At 45.7% G+C, this 27,093-nt stretch overlaps 6 protein-coding genes and 1 long non-coding RNA gene across 7 annotated transcripts; 2 read left to right on the forward strand and 5 right to left on the reverse strand.

Annotated features, from left to right (window-relative positions):
* Positions 1-612: 612 nt before the first annotated feature.
* On the reverse strand, positions 613-5,634 carry LOC112350211 (alanine--tRNA ligase-like). The gene is made up of 19 exons (XM_024686034.1): positions 5,368-5,634; positions 5,068-5,208; positions 3,719-3,875; positions 3,439-3,668; positions 3,218-3,358; positions 3,011-3,157; positions 2,801-2,953; positions 2,624-2,753; positions 2,470-2,566; positions 2,300-2,420; positions 2,126-2,236; positions 1,972-2,070; positions 1,686-1,919; positions 1,501-1,635; positions 1,379-1,450; positions 1,250-1,325; positions 1,036-1,178; positions 885-984; positions 613-833 (listed from the first exon to the last, which is right to left on the reverse strand). Exons 1-19 carry the CDS (start codon positions 5,632-5,634, stop codon positions 613-615), a joined length of 2,775 nt encoding a protein of 924 aa, XP_024541802.1.
* Positions 5,635-5,815: 181 nt separating this feature from the next.
* On the reverse strand, positions 5,816-7,783 carry LOC112350212 (pentatricopeptide repeat-containing protein At4g02750-like). The gene has a single exon (XM_024686035.1). The coding sequence runs from the start codon at positions 7,781-7,783 to the stop codon at positions 5,816-5,818; it is 1,968 nt and encodes a 655-aa protein (XP_024541803.1).
* Positions 7,784-7,819: 36 nt separating this feature from the next.
* On the reverse strand, positions 7,820-9,622 carry LOC9658345 (metal tolerance protein C2). Its single transcript, XM_024686206.1, has 10 exons — positions 9,219-9,622; positions 9,046-9,154; positions 8,940-8,979; positions 8,791-8,867; positions 8,642-8,730; positions 8,515-8,584; positions 8,411-8,449; positions 8,202-8,352; positions 8,053-8,142; positions 7,820-7,994 (listed from the first exon to the last, which is right to left on the reverse strand). Exons 1-10 carry the CDS (start codon positions 9,604-9,606, stop codon positions 7,881-7,883), a joined length of 1,167 nt encoding a protein of 388 aa, XP_024541974.1. The 5' UTR covers positions 9,607-9,622; the 3' UTR covers positions 7,820-7,880.
* A 5,331-nt stretch (positions 9,623-14,953) lies between these two features.
* Positions 14,954-16,836, reverse strand: LOC9657664 (WD-40 repeat-containing protein MSI1). Its single transcript, XM_024686203.1, has 6 exons — positions 16,402-16,836; positions 15,910-16,230; positions 15,687-15,839; positions 15,509-15,633; positions 15,362-15,457; positions 14,954-15,299 (listed from the first exon to the last, which is right to left on the reverse strand). The coding sequence occupies exons 1-6, from the start codon at positions 16,744-16,746 to the stop codon at positions 15,071-15,073; spliced, it is 1,269 nt and encodes a 422-aa protein (XP_024541971.1). The 5' UTR covers positions 16,747-16,836; the 3' UTR covers positions 14,954-15,070.
* A 176-nt stretch (positions 16,837-17,012) lies between these two features.
* Positions 17,013-17,724, forward strand: LOC9658347. The gene is made up of 3 exons (XM_024686036.1): positions 17,013-17,108; positions 17,191-17,291; positions 17,433-17,724. Exons 1-3 carry the CDS (start codon positions 17,013-17,015, stop codon positions 17,722-17,724), a joined length of 489 nt encoding a protein of 162 aa, XP_024541804.1.
* Positions 17,725-17,817: 93 nt separating this feature from the next.
* LOC112350276 lies at positions 17,818-18,388 on the reverse strand. The gene is made up of 2 exons (XM_024686180.1): positions 18,292-18,388; positions 17,818-18,213 (listed from the first exon to the last, which is right to left on the reverse strand). The coding sequence occupies exons 1-2, from the start codon at positions 18,347-18,349 to the stop codon at positions 17,825-17,827; spliced, it is 447 nt and encodes a 148-aa protein (XP_024541948.1). The 5' UTR covers positions 18,350-18,388; the 3' UTR covers positions 17,818-17,824.
* A 5,846-nt stretch (positions 18,389-24,234) lies between these two features.
* Positions 24,235-25,203, forward strand: LOC9658348. Its single transcript, XR_002993700.1, has 3 exons — positions 24,235-24,718; positions 24,776-24,824; positions 24,890-25,203. It is a non-coding gene; the product is annotated as an uncharacterized LOC9658348 (long non-coding RNA).
* The last annotated feature ends 1,890 nt before the right edge of the window (positions 25,204-27,093 follow it).

The raw sequence follows: 27,093 nt of genomic DNA on the forward strand, positions 1-27,093 counted from the left end.
AGAAACTAATACAAGGAAGGAGCTTACTTGTCCCTGAGCAAACATGGACTTGCCACCACCGTTCCCATTCAATGGCTCCAAAGCCTTTCTCAGCCACTCGACAGCACCGACTCCATTCCCCGCCACGAAACTTGGGACTCCAGCGCAGACCAGCACCTTTCCCGCCACTGAATCGACACTGAAGATCATCGTCGCAACGCTCTGAAAATTAACACACCGCGGCAAGAAGTCATGATTGGTGATCGATCGAAAACACAGCCTTACTCTCTCGGTGCCTGCTGCAACACCTTCCCGGAGAGCAGTCGTGTCGAGGCCAACGTCGACTCTTAGAACAGACCATTTGAGGCCCCGCAAAACTGCCTGACCCACACAGCAAACTGTCGTCTCCATTGTTCTCTGCAGATTCAAGTCCAGAGCCACCTTCTTTTGGAGCTTGACACGTTGCTTACATGTGAAAGAAACATGCCGATGAGATATCAAAAACTCGATGCGCGAAAACTCTAGTACCTGGAGCTCGCTAAGTTGCTGCTGCAAATAGACCTTCCGAACTAGTGGAATTTGCGAGAAGTTTTTAAGTGCAGCGAGTTCCTGTTTGTTTACAATCCAAAGACTTTAATATGAATCACAACGCAAATTCCAACTTGCCTTTTCTAGCTCTGTGAGTTCCAGCGAGTAGGCGTTGGACACACGCGCAGAGAGTTCTTCCGCACGCTGGATAGCCTCCTTTGCGAGGTTCCCAGTCACCGCAACCAATCGCCTCGTACCCTTGGCGACTCCCTCTTCCGAGACAATAGCAAATGCCTCGGCCTGTCTAGTGTTCGAGAGGTGCGTTCCTGATAGTCGAATTTAGCGAGCTTTTTCGTTGCTAAACGATATCAACTTACCTCCGCACAGCTCCACTGAATGGGTCATGCAAGATGGATCATTAAGTAGCTTGGAGACTGGCTCGCCGATGGCCACAACCCGAACGGGATCAGGATAGATCTGGCGACAAAAGTTTCTTATATAGAGATGACTTTGAGGATTCATAGATACCTCGCCAACAACAGTCCGGAGTCCCTGTATCTTTCTTGCCTTCTCAAGGCTTATTTCGCTCGAAAACACCTCGCAGCCGTCACGCACGAGCACTGACACCATGTCTTCTATCTTTTTAAGCTCTTGGATTTCAATCCTTTGCCCTGTAAGGGAAACAGTCAAACCATGAATATACATAGAAAGCACGTAAAACATATTTAAAATGGATCAGTACCATGGCTAAAGTCGAACCTCAGCTTGTCATGGGACACCAAGGAACCTTTCTGCTCGACATGATCTCCGAGCACAGCCTGATTAGCAACACATCTGCATCAAAATCAAGAACATTGGTTGCGATACATACTCTTAATGCACTGCTCAAAAGATGAGTGCTTGTATGATTTGGTGCTATCATCGACCGAATAGAGTAGTCTACCTGCAAAATTTCCATTAGAAAAAGGCAAAAAGAAAGAAAAAAAAAGAAACCTTTGCAAAAACGATGTCTCCAACAGACAAAGCCCCTCGAGGGACTCCATAATGCACAACATATCCACCATATGATTGTACATTGAGCACTTGGAACGAGAAAACACTAGATTCTATTGCCCCGACATCGTATATCTGCAAGGCAACAATGGAATTTAAATATTGAAAGAAAATTTATATATCACCTGGCCTCCTTGCTCTGCATAGAAGGTAGTGGACTTAAGTATCAAACCGACGACTTTGCCATCGTGGTTTGCTTCAAGGGTTTGTGTCAAGCCATCGGCAGTAACAATCGCTGCCACTGTGGTTTGATGATCGTCATAACCTTGGTATTTACCCCGGTCATTGGTTGGACTTATCCCGCACTTTTGAAGCTGGGCTATCTCCCTAGATTCCAGTGCGAAGACATTCCCACGGGCCTGATCCATTAAAATAGTTACAACTTCAGTAAATCATGTCAATATTACTTGCCTTGGAACGAGCAGTGCGAGCTTTTTGCTTTGCATTTTCCAATTCGTGATGAAAGCCATGCACGTCCACATGGAATCCATATTGCTCTTGAGCCATGAGCTGCAGGCACGTAAACTCAATAAGTAATTACTCGAACAAGACGATTTCGACAAACCTGTGTAAGATCGAGAGGAAAACCATAAGTGTCCCAGAGCAAAAATGCTTCCTGCCCACTAAACATGCTATTGTTTACATCAGCAGCTGCTTTATGAAATCGTTCAACACCCTGCCACATACAAACGAAGAAAAAAAAAAGATAAACACATTACATCCACACTGTCGGCATTACCTTTGCTAACGTTCTCGAGAAACAAGCTTCTTCCTCTGCAAGAACTCTCTTGACACGATCACTCGCCGTTCTCAGCTCTGGATACGCATCACCCATAGTTTCTACAACAGCATCGACCAAGCTGAAACGAAATAGTTCAAAACACCTCACAGATTTTTCAAGTGAAATACCCGCTGAAGAAACCATCTCCACCTTTCATGATGTCAATGCCATATCGAATTGCCCGTCTGAGAATACGCCTCAACACATGACCAGGCCCTTCATTACCTGTTCAAGCCACTAAATTCGCTTAGGGAAAAAAAAAAAAAAAAACTTTTAAAAGACCTGGTTGACAGCCATCAGCAATAGCAAACGTAAGTGTTCGTACATGATCAGCTATTACTCGGTAAGCAGTGTCAATGAGATCAGTATCATCCTTTCCCATTTTACCGGAGTATGGCCGTGCACCTGTGGCCTGTATTGCCATTCGTTAAAGAAAAAGCTTTACGAGGCACAACATACCTTTTGGATTGCTTCAAACAGCGGAAGAAACAAATCAGTGTCGTAGTTGCTTGATTTGTTTTGAAGCACGGACACGAGACGCTCAAGGCCCATTCCCGTGTCGATACTTTGCGTTGGAAGGGGCGTGAGCTTGCCATCGGTTTCTCTGTTGAACTGCATTGGAGATGAAGATAGTTAGCTTCAGTGTTGTAAGAGAAACCATAGTCACACCTGTATGAACACCAAGTTCCAGATCTCAATGCACATAGGATCGTCACTATTCACGAGAGAAGCTGCATCGCGATCTCCGATCCTATCGAAGTGAATTTCACTGCAGGGACCGCAAGGCCCAACTTCACCCATCTCCCAAAAATTATCCTACAGAGGAGCAAAGTAAAGAAAAAAAGGAAAACGCTTGAAAGAGTGCCTAAAGCTTACCTTGCAACCAAAGGGAAGAACACGGTCATGAGGTAAAAACTTGAGCCAGATATCTCTGGCCTGGAGATCCGAAGGGAGGCGTAGTTTTTCATCACCGCCGAAGTATGTGACATAGAGGCGATCTTGAGGCAGCTTGTAAACCTTGACAAACAGTTATCAAACCAGAAAGGAGGGAAAAGAAAATGCAAAGCTTACGAAACCAGGATCGGAGGAGTTTTTACCTGCGTAAGAAGTTCCCAGGCCCAGTTGATCACCTCCTCTTTGAAATAGTCACCAAAGGACCAGCTTCCTAGCATCTCAAAGAAGGTGTGGTGGTAGCTATCCTTTCCAACGTCGTCCAGATCGTTGTGCTTGCCTCCAGCGCGAATGCACTTCTGGCTGTTACACGCACGCCGGAGCGCGCTCATGGAGCCCCCATTTCCCAGCAACAGTCGCTTGAATTGGACAACACCTGGATAGCAAACAAACAAGAGCGTGAGCGATCCAGCCTTCGAATCTCACCCGAGTTCGTGAAGAGGAGCGACGCATCGTCCGGTGGAGGTAGGACGGGGCTGGATCGAACGAACTTGTGATCGCGACGCTCAAAGAAGTCGACAAACGTGTCTCTCGCCTTGGTCCCGGACCACTCCATGTTTGATTTAGGGTTTAAGGGTTTTGCCTTTTAAATGGCAAAACTTTAGGGCAGGCACTATGCTTAGAATATTCTGCTATCGCGAGAGAGAGAGAGAGAGAGAGATGATGCGGCTTCACGAGTTTGGAGCTTTTGGTCATGGCAGAGTGTCAATGAATCTCTTTCAAAGTCCCTTTATTGGGTGCCTCATTCATATAGATGCTTGAGATAGGTGATCCAAATATCTTCGGTTCGTGTTGGCTGGCTATGTTAGTTAGCAGAAGATTGCTTGGGTACGCTCAGCCTAGGGTTATAACAGAGGTCTGCTCAACTAGCTGACTCAATCCCTGTGCAGCCGAGCAGAATGAGAGTGCCACGGTCTTAATGCAGCCAACCCTTCACATCTACAGGGACATGAGATTCTCCAATCCTTCTTGGATGTTCTCTGCCTAATGCTAGTCTTGTTGAAGCTCTTTGTCCGCTGCTGCTGAATGAAGCTCCAGCTTCAACTACTTACTTCAGCCAATCTCAGAATGTTTACTCGCCTCCAGGCTTCATGGACAGCCTCACCAGCAGCAACACCCGAGGCCAAGCGGCAGAGAATGCAGTGTGGACTCCCACAAGTTCTCTTCAAGGTATAGAATTTTTTTTAGCGAGAGACTTTTACACCAGACTTGATAAACCGATCACGATGGATGGTTGCTCTATACGCTCAACATTTTGAAATACTGGTGATGGCTGAGCAGTGACAGTGCTCAGCCATAGCTAAACCAATGCAATGACAAACTTCTTTCTTTTTATTTGGATTGCTAGTAATACTTTCGAGTTTTGAAAGTAAGTCACTTAGTTCAGTCTTCTTATCTGATGGAAAGTCCTCTACAGCTGTGTCAGAGCTGTTCTTATATCCAATTTCACCTTAGATTTGAACTTTCATTTTACAGCATAATTGAAACCCACTCATACTTACAAGAACTTTCCATGGTTTGGACCATGGAACCCGAACCAAAGATGCATAAAGCATCTTCATCCATGATAAGAACGAAAAAGTTACCCATGAATGGAATGCTCTCAAAGTAAAAAGCTTGGATGACCATTGATCCCAGCAAGTGGTGTCCATCGAATATTTCTTCATCTAGCTCAGGCATTGGCTCAATGGTTTTCAAAAGCCACTAGCTATCCAGTTCCGCGCTACCTGGGGGAATGGCGAACACAATCTCGAACACCATTTGAATCACAGCACTCTTTGGTCATTGCTACCTTGAATGCACTGCTTGAGATTGGCCAAAGCTTGTTCAGCCATGTTTCTAAAGGACGGATCCATGTCCTTATGGTGTAGGAAGCGATCTCCAGTTCTTGCATAGCCTACCAATCTGACTGCAGCCTAGCCGAACAGTCACAAAACCCTAAATCGCAGCCAGCAAGAATTTACGTATTTCCTTCATGTTTTCGTCAAAAGATTCTGTTAGATTCCACAGAATCAATACATATAATGTACACAATGACCATATTATCATTGGTACAAAAATCCCCTGGGTTTAACACGAGGATCGTGCGCTTGGCGAATTCCTCCTCCTGGAGCGGAAACATCTAGCAAATGAAGGTGCTCCACCATGGTGAGGGACGCATCGAGCTTCATCCCCACCTTAAACTCCACACCCTGCGGCAGTATTTCTCCAAGCTCGTCCACGAATCTCTTCCTGAAGACGATCCTGGTGATGTTGTGAAATGCCACTGCCGAGACATAGTTCTTTGCGGTCACAGCCACGCCACCATTGTTCTTCACGTCCTGGAAGATCAAATTTAACATAGCAACCTCGCGGATCCATCGCAGGGACTCCGTGTCTCTTGGGCGTGAAGAGCTCCAGACTGCACAGCTTCCTCACCTTCACGAACCCATCGCCATTGTCAGAAGACCTCTTGCTCGTGGATAGCGAGTGGCATCTCTTTTGTATTTTTTTTTAATTTTAAAGGCCTGGCGGGAAGATATTTTAGGGCAGCTTCAATGCGTTGGAGAGGAGAATGTAAGGTGATCCATTCTCCGGCTCTAGATCAAGAACGCGGCACGCCGCTCGCGTCCCTCGATTCTCTTCCCCGTGGATCTCACAGGCAGCGAGCAGCGTCCTCCATGCGACCGCGTCTTCTTTTCTTGCAATCCGAGCGAGCTCCTCCGCTTCGTCGAGCCGCTTCACCCGGCCCAGGGCATCGATCAGGCAGTGGAGATGCTCTGGCAGCCGCTCCAGGTGGAAATCCGTGGCCATGGAGCTGAAGAGATTGATCGCGTCTTGGATTTTCCCGGCATGGCCACATCCGGTGAGCATCGCGAGGATCGTCACGGCGTCGGGATCACTGCCGCGCAGCAGCATCTCGCGAAATATTTCGATATTTCGCTCACAGTCCCCGCTCTGCGCGATCGCGGTGATCAAGACGTTCCATGACACGGAGTCCAGCTCCTGCGCCGAATCGATGATGTTCCTGGCGCTGTCGAGCAGGCCATTGTGCGCGTAAGCGCTCGCCATCGCATTCCAGGTGAGAATATTTCGCTCTGGAATCTGTGTGAAGCTGACGATTGCTTCCTCTACCAGGCCGTTTTGCCCGCACGCGACGATCATCAAGTTCCACGACAATAGGTCTCTCCCAGGAATTCTCTGAATCACGGCTCTGGCCTCGTCGATCGACTGTCCCCGCTGAGCATACGCCGAGAGCAGCCAGCTCCAAGATGCCAGATCTCTGTGGCTCATCGCATCAAACTGGAGCTTGACGTCCTCGACCGATCCAGCTCGCGCGAAGGCTCTCAACATCAGATTCTCGGAAACTAGGCTCCTCTGAGGCATCGCTGCAAAGATCTCGTGGGCGGCATGGGCATCGCACCTCGAGTAGGCGGCAATCATCGCGTTCCAGGACACCGCATTCCTGTGTGGCATCTGGCGAAAGAAGATTTTCTGGGTGTTCTTCACATCGCCGCTCTCGGCATAGGCCTGGATCATCGCGGTGAGCACGACGAGATCGTGCTGCGGCATCCTCTCCACAACCTCTCGCGCCAGCAGCAGATCCCAGCGCGAGCAGGAACTTACCAGCGCGGTCCAGGACACGGCATCTCGCTGAGGAGCAGCGTCGAAGGTCTGTTTCGATCGATCATCCTGGCTGCTAACCGAGATCATCGTGTTCCAGGACACTCGATCCCACATTGGCATCGCCACAAAGATCGCTCGCGCCTCGTCGCCATCGCAATCTCTCGCCGCCAGTAGCAACAGCGCGTTCCAAGAGAAACCATCTCTTTCAGGCATCGCCAAGAACAAGCTCCTCGCCTCGCAAAGATCCCCGCTCTGGGCATATGCCTGGAGCATCAAGTTCCACGTTACTAGGCACCTCTGGGGCATCTTGTCCAACAGCACCAGAGATTCCCGAATACTTCCAGCTTGGCAGTACGCCCCAATGGTCCTCGTCCACGTGTTGGCATCTCGCTGTGGCATCGACTCCAACACATTTAGAGCACATTCCAGATTCCCTGCCTGGGAATATGCGTGGAGGACGGTGTTCCAGGCACGCAGGTCCCTGTATGGCATCTTCTCAAAAACTTCCATGGCATCCCCAAGATTCCCAAGAGATACAAAGCCCGCGATGACGCTCGTCCACGCTACAACGTCTCGGTGGGGCATATTCTCAAAGAGTCTAAAGGATTCCGGCATATGCCCATTCTGGGCATATGCCGCGACCGCAATATTCCACGAGTGTAGGTTGGGGCAGGGGATGGAATCGAAGACGTTCCTGGCCTCGTACAGTCTTCCGAGCTTGCCGTACATTTCAACCAGTGCGTTGGAGAGGAATGTGTTGTGTCTGAGCTCTGGAGAGGAGAGAATCTCTTGGTGAATCGCCGCTGCCTTGCGGTGGTCTTTGAGAGCGCCACACAGCTTTGCCGAGCTTGCCAAAGAGAGTATCCTGCGGAGCTCTTCCCGCATGGAATTGAGATGGAGAGGCAAACTTGCCTCATTGCAGGAGAAATCTCTAGCTCAAGTGTCTTTCTTTTTGCCTACGAATGGCTTTTGCCGTTCTTTTCTACGTTGATAGCGCTCTCGTCTGCAATTCCACTGTCAAGTCCCTCACGCCAATGTCATTGTAGACGCTGTGGGCGTGTTTTAGAATGGCTTGCTCGTCGCTGCCTTCTTTCACCTGTGGATTCGACTTGAGACATTCAAAGCTAGAAAGAAGGATTTTTAGAAATTCTTGCCTCGAGGAGAAGCGTCCCCACGACAAAGCCAGGGACGAGTTCCCAGAAACGAGCACGATAACACTCTAGCACGCCTTCAAGTGATCCCACCTGGGAAAAAAGTTAAGCTTAAGCTTAGTAGCTGGACGAGAGACTATACTATCACGTACTTGTCTCAGGCATTTGCTAAAAGCCGATGGAGATATCCCTGGAGGAGACATTTGCAAGAGTAATCCTCCAGAAGCGTTGAACAGAGGTAGAGCCAGGAAAAACACTGCTACCGAGACAATGCCCAAGCAAAGAGTTTCTGCGTTTTTCACCCTGGAAAAGAGAAAAACAGAAGACTATACACAACCGTTTACTTATAGATTCCACTTACCCAAGAGCCAAGAGCCAGGATGCAAGGATCACACCAGTGCTTCAAACATAAGAAAGACAAAGCTTAGACAACTTTCGAGTTACGAGCGATTTAAGCTTTCTTACCTTCGAATAGAATCAGAGAGTACGTGGAGACAGATGGAGTGATTGTTCATGTCTTCCGCTTTCCTGTAAACTGATCATGCGCAAAAGTGTAAAACCGAAGCGCTCACTCGATAGAGAGGTACGTTACCAAAACTTATCCGCGCGTAGTTTCGGAAGAACCATACTCCCATGGCATTCACGCACAGATTTGCTACGGCTGACACGATCAAGTAGTGCCTGAGAAAAAGAAAAAGGTGGACCTTGATAGGACGGACAAAAGAGAGAACAAAGCCTTACTTATGCTCGGACTCGTCTTGAACGAAAGCATGCAACGCTTCCACGGCAAGAGAGAATGCGAGAAAAAGCAAAAAAAGCTGCAAAACATACGAGAAACAAGAGATGAGCCGTGGAGAGAAAAGCAAAGATAAACTGGAATGCTTTTCTACAGTGTTTGTAAAGGCCGCTAGAACTTCCAATCTCTTATGCCTGCGTCGAGAAGGAAGAACACTAAAATCCCACACAAGAGAAAAGAAAAAGCCGCGAAGCACTGACCCGTAAGTATAATCGTCGTCAGCTTTCCGCTTGGCCATGACCATCGCAAACAAGGAGAAAGTGAGCATCCCACAGCCGAAAGTGAGATGGAAAGCATCCGACACAAGACCTGAAAGAGGAAAACAAAGAAAGATTCATCATCTCAAACTCTTTTCTCTCTTTTCTATGCTTACCAATGCGACCAGTGAGCAATCCAATGAAGAGCTCCAGCGAGGAGTAGGCGACATTGAGGAGGATGAGAAGGAGCAGCCGCTTCGTCTGCCGGTTGCCATAGCTGGTGATCTTCTGCATGAGCGTGAGAGCCTTGACGGCGCCCCTCACATTCTTCCACTTGCTGCTCCTGGTCGTCCCCTGGAGATCGCTCTTCCATGACGACACATTTCTAGAGAGGGCGGGACTAAACCTGGAGAGCGAGGGGGGATTCTTCCAGCTCTCCCGACCGGACGCTGGCGATGGTAGATTATCCAAAGGCGCGGCAGCAGCAGGAGGATGGCGCTTGTTGCCCGGCGGCTGTGGGCTGAGAGGAACTGAATCGAAGCGCACAGCGTCCGGCTCCTCCATGCTAGTTTTAGGGCACGAAAAATATGATTTAGCTCGCATTTAGTAGCGTAGCAGGATTTGCTGCTGTTTGTCATTGGTGTCTGTTCTTCACCAAGAAAAGTGCGACTCTTACTATCGAGCTAGTGAAAAGATCTTTTTCTCTTCATACCTGAGACCATGAGCCTGCGATCGGCACGGTTTCGTTCTTTGGATTCCAGCCGATTCCAGCCGATGAGAAAACTCGTGAGTTTTCTCATGCTAAACAGCGGCGACAGTTTTATCCACTCTAATGAGAAAGTATCCAAAATATGCTTTCGATATTTCTTATCACTGTGTTTTTCGCTTTTCAAATTCCTGTAATCCAATCTATCCTGGCAAAACATACGAGAAACATCTTAAAACAGTGTTTGTTTTTATTTCAGAAAACTAATTTACATTTACAGAATTCTATATGGTTTTTTTTCTGCTGGGATCCCTTATTTATTTATTTATAGAGAATTACAAATTAAAAGTGTGAGGGCCAAGTGTACGGCTACGATGCCGTATGCTAATATTAGCATAGTGTGATTTTGGTAGCCGTCGGATTGGTTTTAATCTGGACCACTCGCTCCTGTATATAAACTAAGGTTTTTGGGCTAATTAATAGACACATTTCTGTATTCCTTTTTTATATTCCATGCACTCACAAAAGCAAATTAATTATTTGTAAAAAGACCTCCTCCCACTGTAAGAAGCTAGAAGGAGTAAGAAGCTAGAAGGAGTGAAAAGGAGGGTATGATTCACAAATGTACGCAACAGACTCGTGAGTTTTCTCATCTTAAACAGTGGCGACAGTTTTATCCGCTCTAATGAGGAAGTATCCAAAATACGCTTTCGATATTTCTTTTCACTGTGTTTTTCGCTTTTCAGATTCCTGTATCCAATCTATCCCAGCAAAACATACGAGAAACATCTTAGAACAGTGTTTGTAAGCTAGACACAACACTAAAATCTCAAACAAGAAAGCACTGAAACGTAAGTATAATCGTGGCAAGCTTTTCTCTTCGCCATGACCCAAGGAGAAAGCGAGCATCCCACAGCCGAAAGCTAGATGGAAAGCATCCGACACAAGCCCTGGAAGAGAAAACAAACAAAAAACCATATCTCTTGTTTCTATGCTCACCAATACCTACAACCAGCAATGAAGAGCTCTAGTGAGGAGTACGGAACATTGAGGAGGATGAGAAGGAGCAGCCGCTTCGTCATAGCTCGTCTGGGACTAAACCTGGGGGGATTCCCGACCCGTTGTCCGGCGGCTGTGGGCTGAGAGGAACTGGATCGAAGCTGCTAGTTTTACGACACGAAGAACTATGTTACTACATTACGCCACTGCTTAAATAGATGCAAAAGACTTGCACCGCAAAACCAAGAACAAGAAGAGAAAAAGTAGAGAAAGAGATAACTATGCGAGAAAAAAAGAGGGGGAGAACTCCTGGAATGACAACGCTCAGTAAGCAACGAGGAAAGAGAAAAACAAATGGATAGAACCAGGCTCAGTGCTTCTCTCGAGATCCAGCTCGGGAAACGCAGGATAAAAGCGATGCCGCTGCTGGAGACACGGTCGGAATTGCCTGCTGCTACATTCTCGAATTGCGAATTGACTCTGATCAGCCGTCCTCGTAAATCAATCGTCAACCTGACTCAACGTTTTGTTCCATTGCCTCGAGAATTCGTGCCCGGTGGCTCCTGTTCGGCCTCCTGCAAGTTGAATTCAAAGAACTTACTTATAGCACGTGATGAACGGGCTTTCACCTTTCCTTCTTCTCTGAACTTCCAAAGAAGAAGCGAAGGCAAAAACGAGTTCATCGCAAGTTGAGGTCTATTGAGCGAAAAGTTTCCCTTCGAAAGATCTCAGGGATGAAAGTTCGCTGCCCAACTTACATAGTTATCTAATAGGAAGCGAATGTCCATGCTTGAGATCTTCACAGAAACTCCAAAAAAAGCCTCAAGCAAAAGAATGCGGCAGCGGCTGGATTTCCTGATGAAAGAGGATGAATAATAAGCAATGAAACAAACTTGCCTGAAATATTTGCTTGGCTTCGAGCACTCGCTGTGCCTTGGTAACATCCAGAGCCATATCTGGGAGTCATCCGAGCCGCTTAGCAAATGACCTTCTTTGAATGGACTCCACGAAAGTCGGTCTTGTGTCCCCGATCCTTATATCCGAGCTGCACACGCCCTCTTGAGGCGGCTCCCACATTCACACACAGATTTGCTACGGCTGAAACGATCAAGTAGTGCTTACGAAAATGGATCTTGACACGAAATACAGAGCCACAAAGCCTTACTTGTGCTCGGAACTAAGGCACCGGATCCACGGCAAGAGAGAACGCGAGAAACAGCAGAGAACTGATCCGTAAATAATCGTCATTGGCTTTTGTCTTCGCGATGATCGGAAACAAGGAGAAAGTCCGCATCCCACAGCCGAAAGCTAGATGAAATCTTCTGGGAAGAGAAAACAGAGAAACTCTCGTCTTAAAGTCTTTTTTCTCCTTGCTATGCTTACCATGAAGAGCTCCAGCGAGGAGTAAGGAGGAGGAGGACGAGAAGCAGCCGCTTTGAAATCGTGATCTTGCATGAGCGTGAGAGGCTTCACATCCTTCCACTTACTGGAAAGTGAGGGGATTTTTAGCTCTCCCGACCGGACGCTGGCAGTGATGCTCGTTGACCGGCGGCTGTGGGCTGAGAGGAACTGATTTTCTCTAAGATGATATTCTTTTTACACGAACAGGTTGCGTCATTTTGCAAACGAACTATATCTTCAACTAGAACTTATGTGAAGAAGTTCCCATGTTTATGTAGGAACACAAATGAATCTATATTATTGAGCTCTACTATTGAATGTCCGACTCTGTATGTGTTAGGAATTGCTGCTTTCAAAGGGGTGGTCTTTAATTCTTCAAAACTTCGCAAGCAAAAATAAAAAACCAGGGCATAATGGGAGGTAACCAGCCGCGCTGTAGTGGTTTTATGCTGCCTCCGCCGCCCCGTGTCCGTGACAGCAAATGGCTTCAGGAGGGGGAGCTCGAGTCCCTGGGCAGTAGCAAGTGCGAGGTGAGCTTACTCCCTTCTGGTACCTTCGACGACTGTCCTCGCAAGAGAGTGGATTGGGGTAGACTTGTGCAAGGCTGTGTACAAAAAGGCGGGAATGCTAGCTGGGTCGATTGCTTGGCGATTTGTGCAAGAGCCATGGCCAAGATCAAGGCACCCAAGCTTGAAACTCGGCCTGGAGGAGAGATGGTGATGCTATCTCTCAAAGGAAGCACGTCAGTGTTGAAAGCGAAGGAGATTCCTGATCACTTGTTGGAGGCGCTGGTAGCTCGGCATCCCGTGGTGACCAGCCTGCGCTGCAACCAGGGACGCGTGATTGATCCTGGCTTTACTACTGGTCATCTCAATCCGTATCCATTCTACAATGGAGACTACAATCTGGATTGTATCCCACGCTGCTCGGTGTTGGTAGGCTACGACTGCACGTTCTGGACCATCTTCGACACGGCATTCAACGTAGTTTATAATGTTCGTAAAACCGGGGTTGACTTACTCACTGGAGTGGGAGAGATCGTACTCGTGCCTATGTAAGATTTCTGTCTGAATAAACTACCCCCTGGGTGTTTGCGAATGGAGGGACTACATGAAAATGCCTCCAGAGGTGGACCACGGTGGAGTCATTCGAAAGCTCCCCTTCCTGATGTAGACACAGTCTTGGCTCGACTTAGGTTTTCCAAAAGCAGGTGCCCTTTCAGCATCCCAGAGACATATCTGGGAGTCATTCGAGCAGTTGGCAAATGACCAGAAAGTCCATAGCCTCCCCTCTTGAGGCGGCTCCCATATTCACACATAGATTTGCTGTGACTGATAGGATCAAGTAGTGCCTGAGAAAATGTATCTTTACAGGAAATACAAGAGAGAGCAACCTTACTTGTGCTCGGACTTGAACGAACGCGAGAAACAGCAGCGAAAAGAAAGAATACAGACCCGTAAGTATAATTGTTGTCTTCGCGATGATCGGAAACAAGGAGAAAGTCCGTATCCCACAGCCGAAAGTTTGGTGGAAGAAAACAAAGAAACTCTCGTTTTTTCTATGCTTACCAATGCGACCAATGAGCAATCCAATGAAGAGCTCCAGCGAGGAGTAAGGAGGACAAGCAGCCACTTCGTCATCGTGATCTTCTGCATGAACGTGAGACGCTTCACATTCTTCCTCTTACTACTGTGCTCTTCCAAAACGACTGTGAAGAGTGAGGAAATTTTTAGCTCTCTCGACTGGAAAAATATCTTACTTTGCTTAGCAATGCGTTGACATCCAATTTAATTACAGATGCAAATTTTGAAAGGCTTTGTTGGCTTGATCAGCCCAATCGTCAACATGGCCTCGAGAATTCTTGTCTCTGGCTCCTGCTTGGCCTCCTGCAAGTTGAAATCGTGCTTAATTTCTTTTCGAAGGAGGTGAAAGAAAGAACTTACGAATCGCATTGCATCGGCTGCGATGAGCGGGCTTTGACCTCTTCTTCTCTGGAAAATGATTGATCTCCCTTCGAAAGTTCCTAAGCATAAATGCTTGCTGCCACTGCACGAACAGAGCTGTGGAAAAAGAAACTCCAAAATAAACTTTTAAAAAACCTCAGTAAAAGTTTGCGACAGAGGCTGGATTCCCTCCTGCATTTTTTGCGCCTCATGGAGAGCGCACGCATACCTCTGCAATCAACGAGCTTTCTTCCAGCCAGTAAATTAAAAGGTGACCACTTACAGCCCTCAAGGACGATATGGTCTGGACTGCAGGAACTTTGTCTTCCTTCTCGCCACTGCAATCACCGTGTTGCTCAAAGTTGCCTTTGAACAACTCGGTGATTGCAATAGCAAGATGTGGAGCGACGCTTGGCTCCGCCGCAATAGCTCGCAGTTCGTCGTTCAGAAGACGCATCGACTCCAACTCCGTCGTCTGCCCCTGGAAAGAAAGCATCAGAAGAATGTCATGAACGTCAATCTTCTTACCTGGCCTCCATGGCTGGAGCTTTCTTTGTGCTTCTTGTTGCACGGAAGAACTTCCAGGGATGCGGAGTCTCTCTGCCTTTTCTGACTCTCCTGATCCTGTCGTCGCGGCGCCTCCGAACTCTGAAGTGTAGACACATGGAAATCCTGCATCTGGTTTATAAGGGAGTCATGGGAAGAGACGTCGTGGCTATCATGAGGATGATCGATCGGAAGGGCCTCCATTGCAATGAACAAGATTCTCATGAAGAAAACGAAGCTCAGGAAAGAAAACGAAGCGACTAGAACAAAAAATCGGCGAGGAAGCTGAAAGGCCAACGGCCACTGGCACCTCAGAATCAGAGACTACAAAACATGAAATCTGAAGATCTCAATCCATCCATGTCTTGAAAATGTTACCTGGATATTCCAGGTATATCCTTCAAGCTTCACAAACTAAAGAAATCTTCTTTTATCAATTTGTTGCAATCGCCATGTCTTCCGCGACGTCGTCCTCGTCGTGGTAGATGTTCTCCGCCATCTGCCATATCTGGAGAATGTTGTCCTCGGCCACGCTCGCCACAACCCAGTCGTCCTTGTTGTTCCACGAGAAATCCGAGATCTTGCTCGTGTGGCCGCCGTGAATAAATAAAAGCTCTGGAGGACCATCCTCGGCGTCCTCTGGTGTTTGTTCTTCACCAATCCTGGCAGAGAAAAGAGCGACTTTTACGATCGAACGAGTGAAAAGATCTTTTTCTCTTCATACCTGCTGAGATCCCAGACCATGAGCCTGCGATCAGCTCCACACGAAGCTAGAATGGTTTCGTTCTTTGGATTCCAGCCGATTTGAAAGACCTCCTCCCTGAATGTCAGTGTGAGAAGCTACAACGATTAGAAAGGAAGGATTCTCTACCTGTGATTCACAAATGTGTGCAACGGACTCGTGAGTTTTCTCATGTCGAACAGCGCGACAGTTTTATCCGCTGATCCAGTTGCTAGCACCCACTCGTTTAAGGGATTAAACGCTAAACAGTTCACCTGTAACCAAGATCTTAACGAAAAAACGAGAAAGTATCCAAAGCTCTGCTTACCTCGTTCTTATGAGCTTCAATCGCGTGCAAAGGCTTGTCCACGGTCTGGACTCTGATGTCCCAAATAAATAAGTGACGATCATCGCCTACAGAGCCGAAGAGATACTCGTGCATGCAATGCCACGCGACGTCTTCCACAACATTGTTGTGTGCCTGTGAACAAAGAGAGAGTTTGAATCATCTTACGAACGGGATGAAAGTGAAAGAACGAAAAAAAACTTGCCTGAAAGATTTGCTTGGCTTCGAGCACTCGCTGCGCCTTGGTCACATCCCAGAGACATATCTGGGAGTCATCCGAGCCGCTTAGCAAATGACCTTCTTTGAATGGACTCCACGAAAGTCCATAGCCTTCGGTCTTATGTCCCCGGAGCCTAATATCCGGGTTGCAAACGCCCTCTTGAGGCGGCTTGGAAGGGTGCTTGCTGTAGTCGAAAACAAAAACCTCAGCACTCACGGTCTTGGTGGCGATCACAAAAGGATTTTGTGGCATGTAACGAGCTCTATTCACCTCGCCATCGTGGTTGATCTGTTGAATCACCTGGACCTGGAACAAAACTCCATAATGTCAAGAACAAAAACTTCAAGTGGAACAAAGAACTAAAAAAAATCTGAGGAGCTAGAACGCCACCAGCAAGAACTTCCAAGGACTAGGAAGATAAAAATATAGAACGACACGACACCTCTAAGACTAAAAAGAGGATTTTTTCCTTCTTACCTTTCCAGTGGCAGACCCGAAGCCGCCCATCTCACCACGCTCGTCGTCATACACCCGAGCATCGCTCTCGGTGTCCTCCAGAGGGAGCTGGACCTCGGCGATCATCAAGAAATTGGGCTCATTGTCGGAGGTGTGAGTGCCCAAGATGAGCTTCTGGACCGAGTAATCCTTCCCTGGCGGCTCCACCCGATCTGGCAGCCACTGCACCGTGAGCGACGGCCACTCGAGCGCGTGCGTGATCACCAGATCATAGAGAAAGGGCGTGTTCTTCTTCCAAATCTTGTACTCCTCGTTTACCAGGCGCTCCTCCGACTCGTCGCGGAACTCCTCATCCTCCTTCGACATCGCACGCGGCAAATGCAGACCTGTGACAAGCTCCTCCCCGCCCGCGCGCTCGCTCCTCGCTCTCCCGCCGCAAGAGAAAACCCTAGGGCGCCAAAAACCTTGGAACCATCCACGTGGGCAATACTTCCAGCGTGGATGCAACACGTCGGATTTCTGCCAGCAGTTACGCCTCTGTGGCATTCTCTTTTGGGGGGAAGTTAAGATTAGGGTTCCTGGGAGCGCGGCAATATTTCATGGCGACTGCGCGACCCGATCGGCTGTGAGAGATGGGGCGGCCGTCTGTGTTTGTGGTGATCTTCATCATTGTAGCTCACATTATCTCTTTCGCGATGTCTCTTGGGGCGGAGACTCGACGAACAAAGGTAAACCTCTCGCGCTCTCTCCGAGATAGATTTTTCATTGCGAGTCTTCCAGGTAGTTTGGGAGTATGATCCCAATAACCAGTACTACTATTGCAAATACAAGCTAGACATCGCTAGTGGTCTCGCTGGAGCGGCCTTTGTATTTAATCTCCTCTCGTTTCTGTTGATCATGGGAATGACCAAGTGCTACTGCTGTGCGGGTCCTCACAAGCCCAGTGGAAATCGATTCTGTGCACTCCTCTCCTTTTTTCTACTCATGTAAGTAGCTTTGGAGCTTTTCATTCCAGCTTTGATTTTCTCTTTGGTTTTGCGTTGTTCTTGCAGAATCGTGTTTATAATTGCCGAGGCTTGCCTTCTCGCCGGCGTCAACCGCAACCAAATGAGAACAAAGACGATATACTTCCAGGGGCAAAACGTTCCCGACTGTGAGACTATAAGCAAAGGCATCTTCTCGGCGGCGGCGGCGTTTACGTTCTTCTGCCTGATACTGAGCTTATCTTACTACGTTTCAGCCGCAAAGTCGGAAGATAGCTATCCGCTGCCTCCGCGGCCACCGTCGGTCGGGATGACAATGTTTCCTCAGCAGCCATCCGGCCCGAGTCCCTATGCCTTGTAAGCTCTCGCCTTTCACGACGACGACGAACTCCGGGACTTCTTCTTTCAACTTTCCTGGAAGCGATCGGTCACACAAAGTAAGCTTCTTTTTTTTTCCTCTCTTATGGACAAAACGTGATAATGTAATCGCCACCGCTTGGACAGGGAACCATTTTCGGATGGCAGTAGTGGTTGCGACACTGGATAGACTTACACCCGGCAGCGGTCGGGGAGATGGCGAGGGGGACGCTCCCGCGAGAGAACCCGATACCATAAAAGTCGGTGTCTCCGGAGTGGCCGGAATTGAGCTGGAACTCGGCTATACTGGATGGAAGAAGGTTGGTAATGTAGAAACTTCCCGAGAGAGCTGCGGTGGATTCAACAGGGACCTGTCCGGTGCCTCCAGCCTCGAGCGTGAAGACGTTCCTCAGCGCCGTGTGGTCTCCTTCCATATGCATCTGGACGTTGAGAGTGAAGTCGCAGTTATTCCTCGTCTGGAATGTGGTCACAGCTGGTCAGAGCAGGACAACGATCGTTAGAACCATAGATCTGCAAGTGGAAGGGGAAAAAGCAAAGCCCGCAAACAAACCGTGAACTGGGATCGTCGAAAAGAGCAGTAGCAGCAGCGAAGCTATGATCTTCTTCATCTTGGTCGGGAGCAAAATCACGCACGCAGCAAAGCTCCGGCTTATGAATCGCAGCCCGGGGAGAAATCACACAAAGTAATTGGATGTAAACGTGGTTTTCCAGAGCTTGAGTGGATATCCAAGAGTCCAGATAGCTTTCACGAGGAACAACAGAGCTCCCACTATGGCGACACTTGGAAGAGTGTCAGAGGTGGTATATTGCGATCCAAAACTCCACTATCGTCACTAAATCAAATAGAATCGGCATATTCCATATTCTATTTCCCGCATAAACCCTAGAAAGAAAATTTTGGGGGGTGGGGCCATACCACTGCTGCTACTGGATTTGCCGCCATCGCTCTCCATGAGAATCGCGAGCGCGCGAGGTTTTCACTTTGGGCCGATGTTCCGCGGATGAGCAGGTCAGGAAGAGCATTTTGGAAGAAAAAATTTGTTTGATTGATACGAGTGAGAACAGGAGTGGAGATGCTCTTCATTACAAAGGTTTTTTCTTTTCTTCTTTCCTTCTTCTTGGTTTTCATTCTAACTTCTTACAGGTTATAGTAATGCGATGAGATTCCCAACACTCTTTGATGATTTACTCGACCATCTTCCTCTCTGCTGCAGACACTGCTTTTGCTACGACAGATATGACTCCGTCGCTAGGCTCTAATATGAACGAACGTGGGAAAGATTAGAAAGATTTTAGGCTAATAGACTTACCATGCCGTTTAATCAATGCCTTCTTCCCATCTTCGAAAGTGGTGAAGATCGTAAGGAGCTAGATTCTTATCAAACTTAAGGTTTCTAACTGCATAAGCATATGATCAGAAAACAAAGAAGTTTTTATTAAAAGAGAAAAGATTCATTGATGTTGAGATGGCATCTATGAGTAAAAGGATGTAACCATATGTGCAAACAAGTGGGCAGATAAGAGGAATCATCATATCATAGGGATTGTGGCATATAGTCAAGGACATGTAACTTTTTTGAAAGCTAACAATATTTCCTCAATAAAAAAAAACAGTTGAGAATACTTTGCATTGCTAAGTAGAAGGCATTAACATTGTGGGTGCAGAGAATGTTGTCATGGTTGTAATAAATGGGGAAAATGCAAACAAAGTAACAAAAACAATTCTGAAATAGAGGTACTCATTTCCATGGATAGTAATGCTTCTGGAGTGAAGAAAGGCTTTGGTGAGCTTCATTAGAAACCACTCTCATATGGTGGTGTTGCTAATGGAATTTACTCATAAACGAATGTTGTGCTATAGTGATATAAAGTTTGGTTAACTTTATTATGATAGAGAGGATAGTGGAGCTTCGAGAAGCTCTATAACAAATGTTCATATACTCTATGTATAGAGCAAGGCCTATGAAGGCAAGAGTTGGCAGAGACAATTATGTAACTATATTTGATGACCATTTTCAAGAACAAGCTAAGGACATATTAGAGGTACTTGAGGATGCTATACTACTACTTCGTCTTGTGGACGATGATATACTTACAATTGGAAAAATATATAAGTGTATAAATAAGTTGAATGGAAGTTTAGAGGAACAATAATCAGATTATGGTAGATATAGAGAACTTCATCAAATTATGTTTAATTGGTGGCATGAGTATCACTTGCTCATGCACTTGGTGAGATATATACTAGACCCTAAGTTTAAGACCATGAAAAACATGCTAACAGAAAAGTTATGAAGGATTGGAATGCTTATTTATTAGCCATATTTACATCTAGTGAGAAGGATGTAATATAGGATGAGATTTTAACTTACAAGAGGATAGGAAACATTTTCAACTCAATTGATGCTAAGGCTAATCACACTAAGAGGGGAGTTGTATGTTGGTGGAAGAATTATGGTTATGAAATTCCAGTGCTTTAGAAGCTAGCCATTCAAGTTCTAAATCAAGTATGCTCATCACCTTTGGTGGAGAGATTGTTTAACACTTTCAAGCATGTCTCTTCAAAAAAGAGGAATAACCATGATTATGACAAGTTTTTAAGCTACAAAGTACTAAAAACAATTCCTCATCTGGAAAACAAACTTGAGTCAGGAGAGGAAGAGGAAGATCGAGATGATGTTGAAGATAATGATGATTTGTAGGATGTTTGAGTAGTTTATATATAATAAAAAGTAGCATTCCTAGAATTAAAAATAGATATTCTTAGAATATTCACTAGAATATTAGTGAGCCATCATGAGCAGTGATCATAGGTTCTAAAGCTCATGTTCATGTTCCATGTTAGTGTTTGTAACTATGCATAGGTGATTTTACTCATGCTGCAGCCTGTTGACAGAGAGATCCTTAAGCACCCCCTCTGCGCCCTTCTGGGAGCAGGGGGCAAATCAACAAAAAGGTGTTTTTTATTATTTTTTAAAAATTACTCCAAATATTAGAAAGCTAAAAGAAACTGCCATACTTTGCCAACTTTGTTTTAAAGCCAACTTGTTCCCATGCACGTATTTGGAGCTCTTCTACCCACCACGAAAGTCTTCGTTCTAGCATGTATGGGTAGAGCTTTGAAAAGCTCCTACTCACCATTATACTGTGGTTGGTTGGGAGCATGGGATCGCTAGTTTTGTGGACTGGAACTATGCTCAAGATCATTTAGCAAATTCTAATTCCTGCTTCTTTGCTTGCGCCATGGGCCAGAGATGAAAGAAGGGCTGCATGAATACTTTGTGCCAAACATTCCCATACTCATGCCACTCTTGCGCAAACACCACAACATCTAGACATAGTCGATATAAGTCACAACTCAGTTGAAGAGCTGTTAATGGTTTACTGGTATTCATAAATCTCACCTTTCTCAATGCCATTTTTAACATCCTCTATCTTCTTTCCAAACTTCTTGTTTCTGGTGCTGCTGTAATTTCCTGGTTTATGATAGGTCCTTAGTCCTGGCTTCCTCCTCTAATGGCTCTGGATACCTTAAACTAAGCTCCCACCTTGCGAAAGCTTGTAAAACTTAACTTGTTTTGCCAGGAATTCTCGTATATGGGTAGGAGGGGTTGCTCTTCCAGTGTACTCCGACTTCCATGTGAAGCCATTGTGAGTGCATGAAGTACTGTCTCAAGTGGAACACAGTAACTTGTGTGACATTAGACACTTTAGAAGCCTTTGTCCCTAATCGGTAGTTCACCTCTAGAACGAAATCTTGCTTGTCCTCTTTGAGGTTGGTCTGTTATTTTCTAAGGAATTTGTACAGGGTTGGTCTCGTTTTTTGAAGATAATTTACCAGGTAACTAGTGGTCTTGGTCTCCAGAATTTTCAGTTGGAGCCTAGTTGCAAAGGCAGCCGGAGTAGATCCTATGGATTCCAAGAAACTATGAAAGGCCTGCAAGATAGTAACAGAATTGTGGGATTACTTTCTTACCTGTGGTACATCATCAATCTCATTGTCACTGCTGGAAGTAGTGTCCAAATCGACGCCCGTGAGGGACAACGTACTACGTCCCTCATCTTCATTCAAATTGACGATATAACAATTTCATAGAGGTTACAAAATGGAACTTTCAAATATTACATAGTAATGACTTCGGATGAATTCCAGGGAAGGCAATTAGCAACTCAAAAAGAAACGGGTGGACCAAACGTGATAGATTCAGTCAAAGCGGTACTTAGAATGAACATGAGAGTAGGTATGTACTCTCAAGTACGTAGGTACGTACCAGCGCAGGTACGTATTTGCGCGTAAGTACAAAAGTTCTAATAGATTGATGGTGGTGTCCAAATCTGGCCAGATCTGGAGGATGGTAGAATAGTCAAGAGCCATAGATCAACCTCTTTCATGTTTTTCTTCTTTACATGTTCGCCAAAACCTTTTCATTCCAGCAAGTTGAGAAATGGAATACGATGTGACTGAGATGGTGATGGATCGAGAATTTGGAGGCTTCTGGCAGCCGAGGTAGAGCTCCATTCCTGAGAGTTATGACACTTCCCAACTTAAGTGCGAACGTGGATTTCCACACAAGGGTCACCAAGCTGTTGCTGCTGCCGTCGCCGCAAGATGTTCATCGCTCGAGCCATTATGTAACAAGGCAGAAGAAATCCTGCGGCGCCGAGAAAGAAGAGCTGGACAAAATCAAAGTCTCAACAAACCAGGAGACATCTATCCGAGTTTAAACGCTACCGTAAAGAAAGTGGAGGCGTCGCCGTCGCTCCCGGCGGCACCAAGAGCCAGCGTGAGACGAAGTAGCAGCAGTGCCATCAACTGAGACCCGAGGTAAAAGCTCTTGTCATTCGGAAAAAAACACAAGAACTAATGCGAGTGTACTTACGATGACTGCAGTAGAACGGCAACAGGCAGCTCCGGAAGCATTTGCAGCCGCGTAGTCATCGATTTCCTGGATGAAGTTACGCTCGGCAGCCATTGCCATGATTCGAGGATCAAGCTGATGGTGGCTTCTCCATTCGACGTTCCTGCCAAGAAACAAAACGATGGAAGGTACTTTAGCACCTTCGCTTCACAGAAGATCGCTGACTGACGCTACATACCTGGAGTGGTCATCGGGGAGAGCAACAGGAGCGGCAGGACGGACTGGCTCTGTGCAGCCTTTAAAAGGCTGCAAAACAGGACACCGAGAAAAAGAAAAGAAAACGTGATCGGAATCAGCGAACACGAGCAAGGTAAATCATAAGTTCAGTGCGGATGATGCTACCTGCTGACAAATCTCGCAGATGGTGTCCCCTTTTTCGTTGCACCAGCACTGCACGCACTTTCGATGAGCATACTGCCAAAACCAGAAACTTGCTTAGAACTCTCAGCCGGCACGAAGAACATACTTTCAAGCTGCCGCAGCAAGAGCACGGGATTTCGAGATTCCCAGCCTCGTCTTCCTCTAGGCAGATTCTACATTCGTCCTGCTGGGATTTTAGCGATGGTGGCGATGGTGAGTGATCCTGGTGATGGTGCTGCTGCTGCCGCTGATCAATTGGGAAGATGGAAAAACTGGTTTTTGATGAGCAGCGACAAGCTGGTTCCATTCTTCTGGAAGTGGGATTAGCGCAAACAAGCGCCGAGCCTCTCGACGTCTAGAGCGTGATCTTCCATATAAGCCGTGTGTGGAGCGAAGATCACAAAAAGGAAGAGGAGAAAAAAAATGGAGGAAGAAGATGTTTTCCAAAACGGTAAAACTCGTTTTAGTGTCAACATTTCTAGCCGAGAACTGGGAGTGAACGAGTGAAGCATGCACGAGACATTCCGCTGCTGCAGCGAACAAAGAGAAGGAAAAAGGAGAGAAGAAAAATCACCAGCACAAGAAGAAATCCTTCTTCAAACGATCATCAGGCCATGGCAGCTTTTATAGGTCAGAAAAGAAAAGAACCTCTGAACGTTGAGTCCCAAAATCCTCAAATATATAGCAAAACTGCGAGAAGGTGGTGGTTTGAAGTTCCGGGAAGTATAGGCGTAGACGGCATCAGAAAATGGCATATGCCACATCCTCAGCTCACCTCCAATCGTTCTAGTGGTGGAGATTACCGTGCAAGCGTCTATTTCCTTGAGTACGTACTCGCAGACTTTCTCTCGCACGCCTGTCGGGGTCAAGCCTCGCATACTTCCTCCAAGGTTTCGAGGGCGCTATTAATTTTCCGCCAGCGGTGGTGGTCAATTGAAGTTCTGGAAAGACAAGCGTACTCCGGGCATTAGAAAATTGCATATGATATCCCACATCCAGTTGGCAGATCGGGCATCTCCAATCGTCCCCGCCTCCTCGCTATACCGTGCAAGCGTGCGATTCCTCGAGTACATATGTGGAAAGTTTTTTCTCACTCCCAGACTTTCACTCTGAAATGATAGATTTGACCCAATGTATGGCCCAGCAGCATGTGGTCTTATTTTAGGAGCCATAGACATGGTTAGTTAATTAAATAAGTTTAACTAATATAATGCTTCCTTGTTGCGCTCGTCTACGGGAGTTCCATTAGAGCTAGAGTTTCTTGAATAGCTTACTATGTGTGTTTTCTTCTCAGCCAAGCCTGGCACTGAGAAAGCAGGATTTCAGCGACGTGGAGAGATCGACAGTGCGGCTGCTGGTGGGGAGAGATCGACCGTTGTTTCCTCTCGATTCTAGCAGCAGCAATCTCCTCGTGGAGCTCCTGCTCTCCACAGCAGGAGCAGCAGCATTTGGGGCTGGGACTGGGGTACATTATGCCACAAGTGACTGCTTTCCCTCGCTCAAGTGCCAGCAATAGCATTTTCATTCTGGCAAAAGCAAAGCTCGTATTGTGGCTCGTGGCAATGGGGGTCCAAGGTCCTACTGGACGAATCAAAACGAGAACCAGCAAGCAATCACAAGGTTTCGCCATGGATGCCACAGGAAGAAATCCCTTCTTCTACCGTCTTTCGGCAGCTCCAGGACGACGCAGCCATGGTGGTAAACATGATCTATTCTTTCTGTGGCTTCCATCTTTTTTCTTTTCTTCTCGGCTAGATCTTGGAGAAGGGTGACTATCTCATGATGCAGAACCTAGGAAAGTCAGGTTAGTATTTTTATTTTTTTGTAAGTCTTTCTTGATCAATCTCAAGACAGAGTCATCTTTTGCAGCCATCAAGTTTAAGACGGAGTCATCCTGGCAATCAAGTTCAAGGCGTAGTTGAGACCACTCCGGTTCATCAGCTATTTCCAGACAACTTCACTTTTTTAATATATGATTTCAAGCAGAGTCTTCAGCCAATGTGGAGTTCTCCACGACCACGGCCATCAAGAGTTCTCGATGGGCGAGTGCCATCAAACACAAGGCTGCTGAGTCTGAGTGTTACAAGCACAATAAGGTGGTCTCAATTTCCTTGAGAGGTATTTCATATGTCTCAAAGAACGCTCAAAAGAAATACGATAAAATAAAATTAAGATACTATAAATAATGTTATTTAGTATTAATTATTAATCCAATTTTATAATTATAAACATGTTTAAAGTTTATAAACAAAAAATTAATATTATTGCACAATCCTAAATGATTTCCCTCCAAACCCAATTCTCAATAGTCTTCCAGGACATCTCCATTATTATAGGCAATCTTAGTTCTTCCAGGCAGCTTATCAAGGTAACAATCAAGAAGTGTTTAACACTTCTTCTAAATAAGCATTTAGAGGGTAGTATAAACAATGGAGGTATGGGGAGAGAAGGAAATTAGTTTCTTCAAGTTAAAACTACTTTAAGACTCAGGTAAGTATCAAGAAGTGTAGTTCTTCATAACAGTAGGGCAATACTTTAGTATTTTATATAGTTTGTCATGTAACTTTTAGTGTGCACAACCTATAAATTATTTTATTGTGCAGCAACACTAAATCCTTTTGATCTACCAATTCACTAAGATCAACTTCACACGATCACCCGTGATACAAAAAGGTTTCTTATATATAAAAAGATTATCAATTGTCTAATAACATCATTATTCCATGTGTTTAGGGCAAATTCATTTGATGATATGACACTTTTTATTTTAGTATTTTCCCCAGTAGCATTCTTGTTTACTAAGGGCTTGTGCATTGCCTATGCTAGTCAACACACAAAATCAATCCAAATAATTATGGATGCCATTATCAACAAGTAAAGCTAGATTTAATTATGTTTATTTATGCATAATTTTTATTCTTCCTCTTTGCACTATATGAATTAGTTTTGTTAGTGTGGTCAGATGTCAAGAAGAAAGTATGACATTATTATATTTATTGATGTTTAAATTATTTGATGAAAGAAAAAGGCTGAGGGGAAGCAATCTAAAAGTAAAGATTGAAAATTTAGAGTATTTTGTTCCAAGGCATTTGAATTTAAGACTATCTTAACCATGTTCTATAAGAAAGAATATTTTTTAGAATGAATTAATTAGAATTGGTTTCTTAGTATCACTAATCTAGTAGAACAATCACCCAAAATAATGGATAGCCTCAAACAAGACTTAAAATCAATTATATACTATTATCAATGGCATTTTTGTGAACTATAAATTTTTCCTTTTCAATTTGTTAATTTACCTTGTCTATCTAACCACCATTACTTTGGCCTTAGTTAAGTTCCCTTGCTAAGATTCTTGTTTATTATACCAACTTCTACCTAGTTTTACTTGGTTTTAACTACTCATTACAGAATGTTAACTATCCATTCACGAATTATTAAATTCTCTCTTAATCCCCCTCCCTAGGTTAAATTAGATTTAAAGGTTTGACTACACTTCCTGCAAACATAAGCAGCCAAACACACAAATCCTTTAGGTTTTTAACCTCCCTTGGTATAACAAGGTTTGATCATGGGACCCTTTAAATCCTAGTTTTGGGTGCATTTTTTGCTTCAAGACTATAAGGGGAAACATTACGGTTTAATGGCTCAGTATAGGTACTTTTACTCCCCCATTTGCATCCTAAAGGGAAGGTCCAAACCCTTAAGAAAGAGCAAGGACTAATGAGCTGTATGATACTCAAATGAGGCATTATTTCATTTGAGCTAAGAACATTGTAATCAGTTTTTCTTTCGGGAATGGGAATTGCTCTTGAGGACTTCCTTGGGTGGTTTCTTTGGCATTAGCCGAGTCTGTACTCACTCCCACCAAAAGCCATTAGCCCCTAGTCCCAACTTCGGTTTAGAAGTAGTTTAATCAATTTCGAAGTAATATTAAAAAGTTCCTTCAAGACTGGTTCCTACACTTCATTATCCTTACTATACTTTTTGGAACCTTTTATAACAACCCCTTACAATACTCCTTATGCCCCCGCCCCCCCCCCCCCCCCTATACCCCCCCTTGGGAGATGATT

The sequence above is a fragment of the Selaginella moellendorffii genome, unplaced genomic scaffold (assembly GCF_000143415.4).
Source record: "Selaginella moellendorffii unplaced genomic scaffold, v1.0 SELMOscaffold_47, whole genome shotgun sequence".
Lineage (NCBI taxonomy): Eukaryota > Viridiplantae > Streptophyta > Lycopodiopsida > Selaginellales > Selaginellaceae > Selaginella > Selaginella moellendorffii.

Coding starts and splice junctions, on each gene's coding strand:
- LOC112350211 (XM_024686034.1), bottom strand. CDS start 5,634: ATGTTAAATTTGATCTTCCAGGACGTGAAGAACAATGGTGGCGTGGCT. Junction 3,876..5,067: donor AAGGTAGCAATGACCAAAGA/GTGCTGTGATTC, acceptor GCCATTTAAAAG/GCAAAACCCTTAAACCCTAA. Junction 2,567..2,623: donor TGCTGATGGCTGTCAACCAG/GTCTTTTAAAAG, acceptor TGGCTTGAACAG/GTAATGAAGGGCCTGGTCAT.
- LOC9658345 (XM_024686206.1), bottom strand. CDS start 9,606: ATGGAGGAGCCGGACGCTGTGCGCTTCGATTCAGTTCCTCTCAGCCCA. Junction 8,731..8,790: donor CAAGACGAGTCCGAGCATAA/GTAAGGCTTTGT, acceptor TCTTTTTCTCAG/GCACTACTTGATCGTGTCAG. Junction 7,995..8,052: donor TGGGGACGCTTCTCCTCGAG/GCAAGAATTTCT, acceptor TCGAATCCACAG/GTGAAAGAAGGCAGCGACGA.
- LOC112350212 (XM_024686035.1), bottom strand. CDS start 7,783: ATGCGGGAAGAGCTCCGCAGGATACTCTCTTTGGCAAGCTCGGCAAAG.
- LOC112350276 (XM_024686180.1), bottom strand. CDS start 18,349: ATGAAGAAGATCATAGCTTCGCTGCTGCTACTGCTCTTTTCGACGATC. Junction 18,214..18,291: donor TTCGACGATCCCAGTTCACG/GTTTGTTTGCGG, acceptor TGCTCTGACCAG/CTGTGACCACATTCCAGACG.
- LOC9657664 (XM_024686203.1), bottom strand. CDS start 16,746: ATGTCGAAGGAGGATGAGGAGTTCCGCGACGAGTCGGAGGAGCGCCTG. Junction 16,231..16,401: donor TCGGGTCTGCCACTGGAAAG/GTAAGAAGGAAA, acceptor GTTTTGTTCCAG/GTCCAGGTGATTCAACAGAT. Junction 15,840..15,909: donor AAGCCAAGCAAATCTTTCAG/GCAAGTTTTTTT, acceptor CTTTGTTCACAG/GCACACAACAATGTTGTGGA.
- LOC9658347 (XM_024686036.1), top strand. CDS start 17,013: ATGGGGCGGCCGTCTGTGTTTGTGGTGATCTTCATCATTGTAGCTCAC. Junction 17,109..17,190: donor CGGAGACTCGACGAACAAAG/GTAAACCTCTCG, acceptor CCCAATAACCAG/TACTACTATTGCAAATACAA. Junction 17,292..17,432: donor TTGATCATGGGAATGACCAA/GTGCTACTGCTG, acceptor TTGTTCTTGCAG/AATCGTGTTTATAATTGCCG.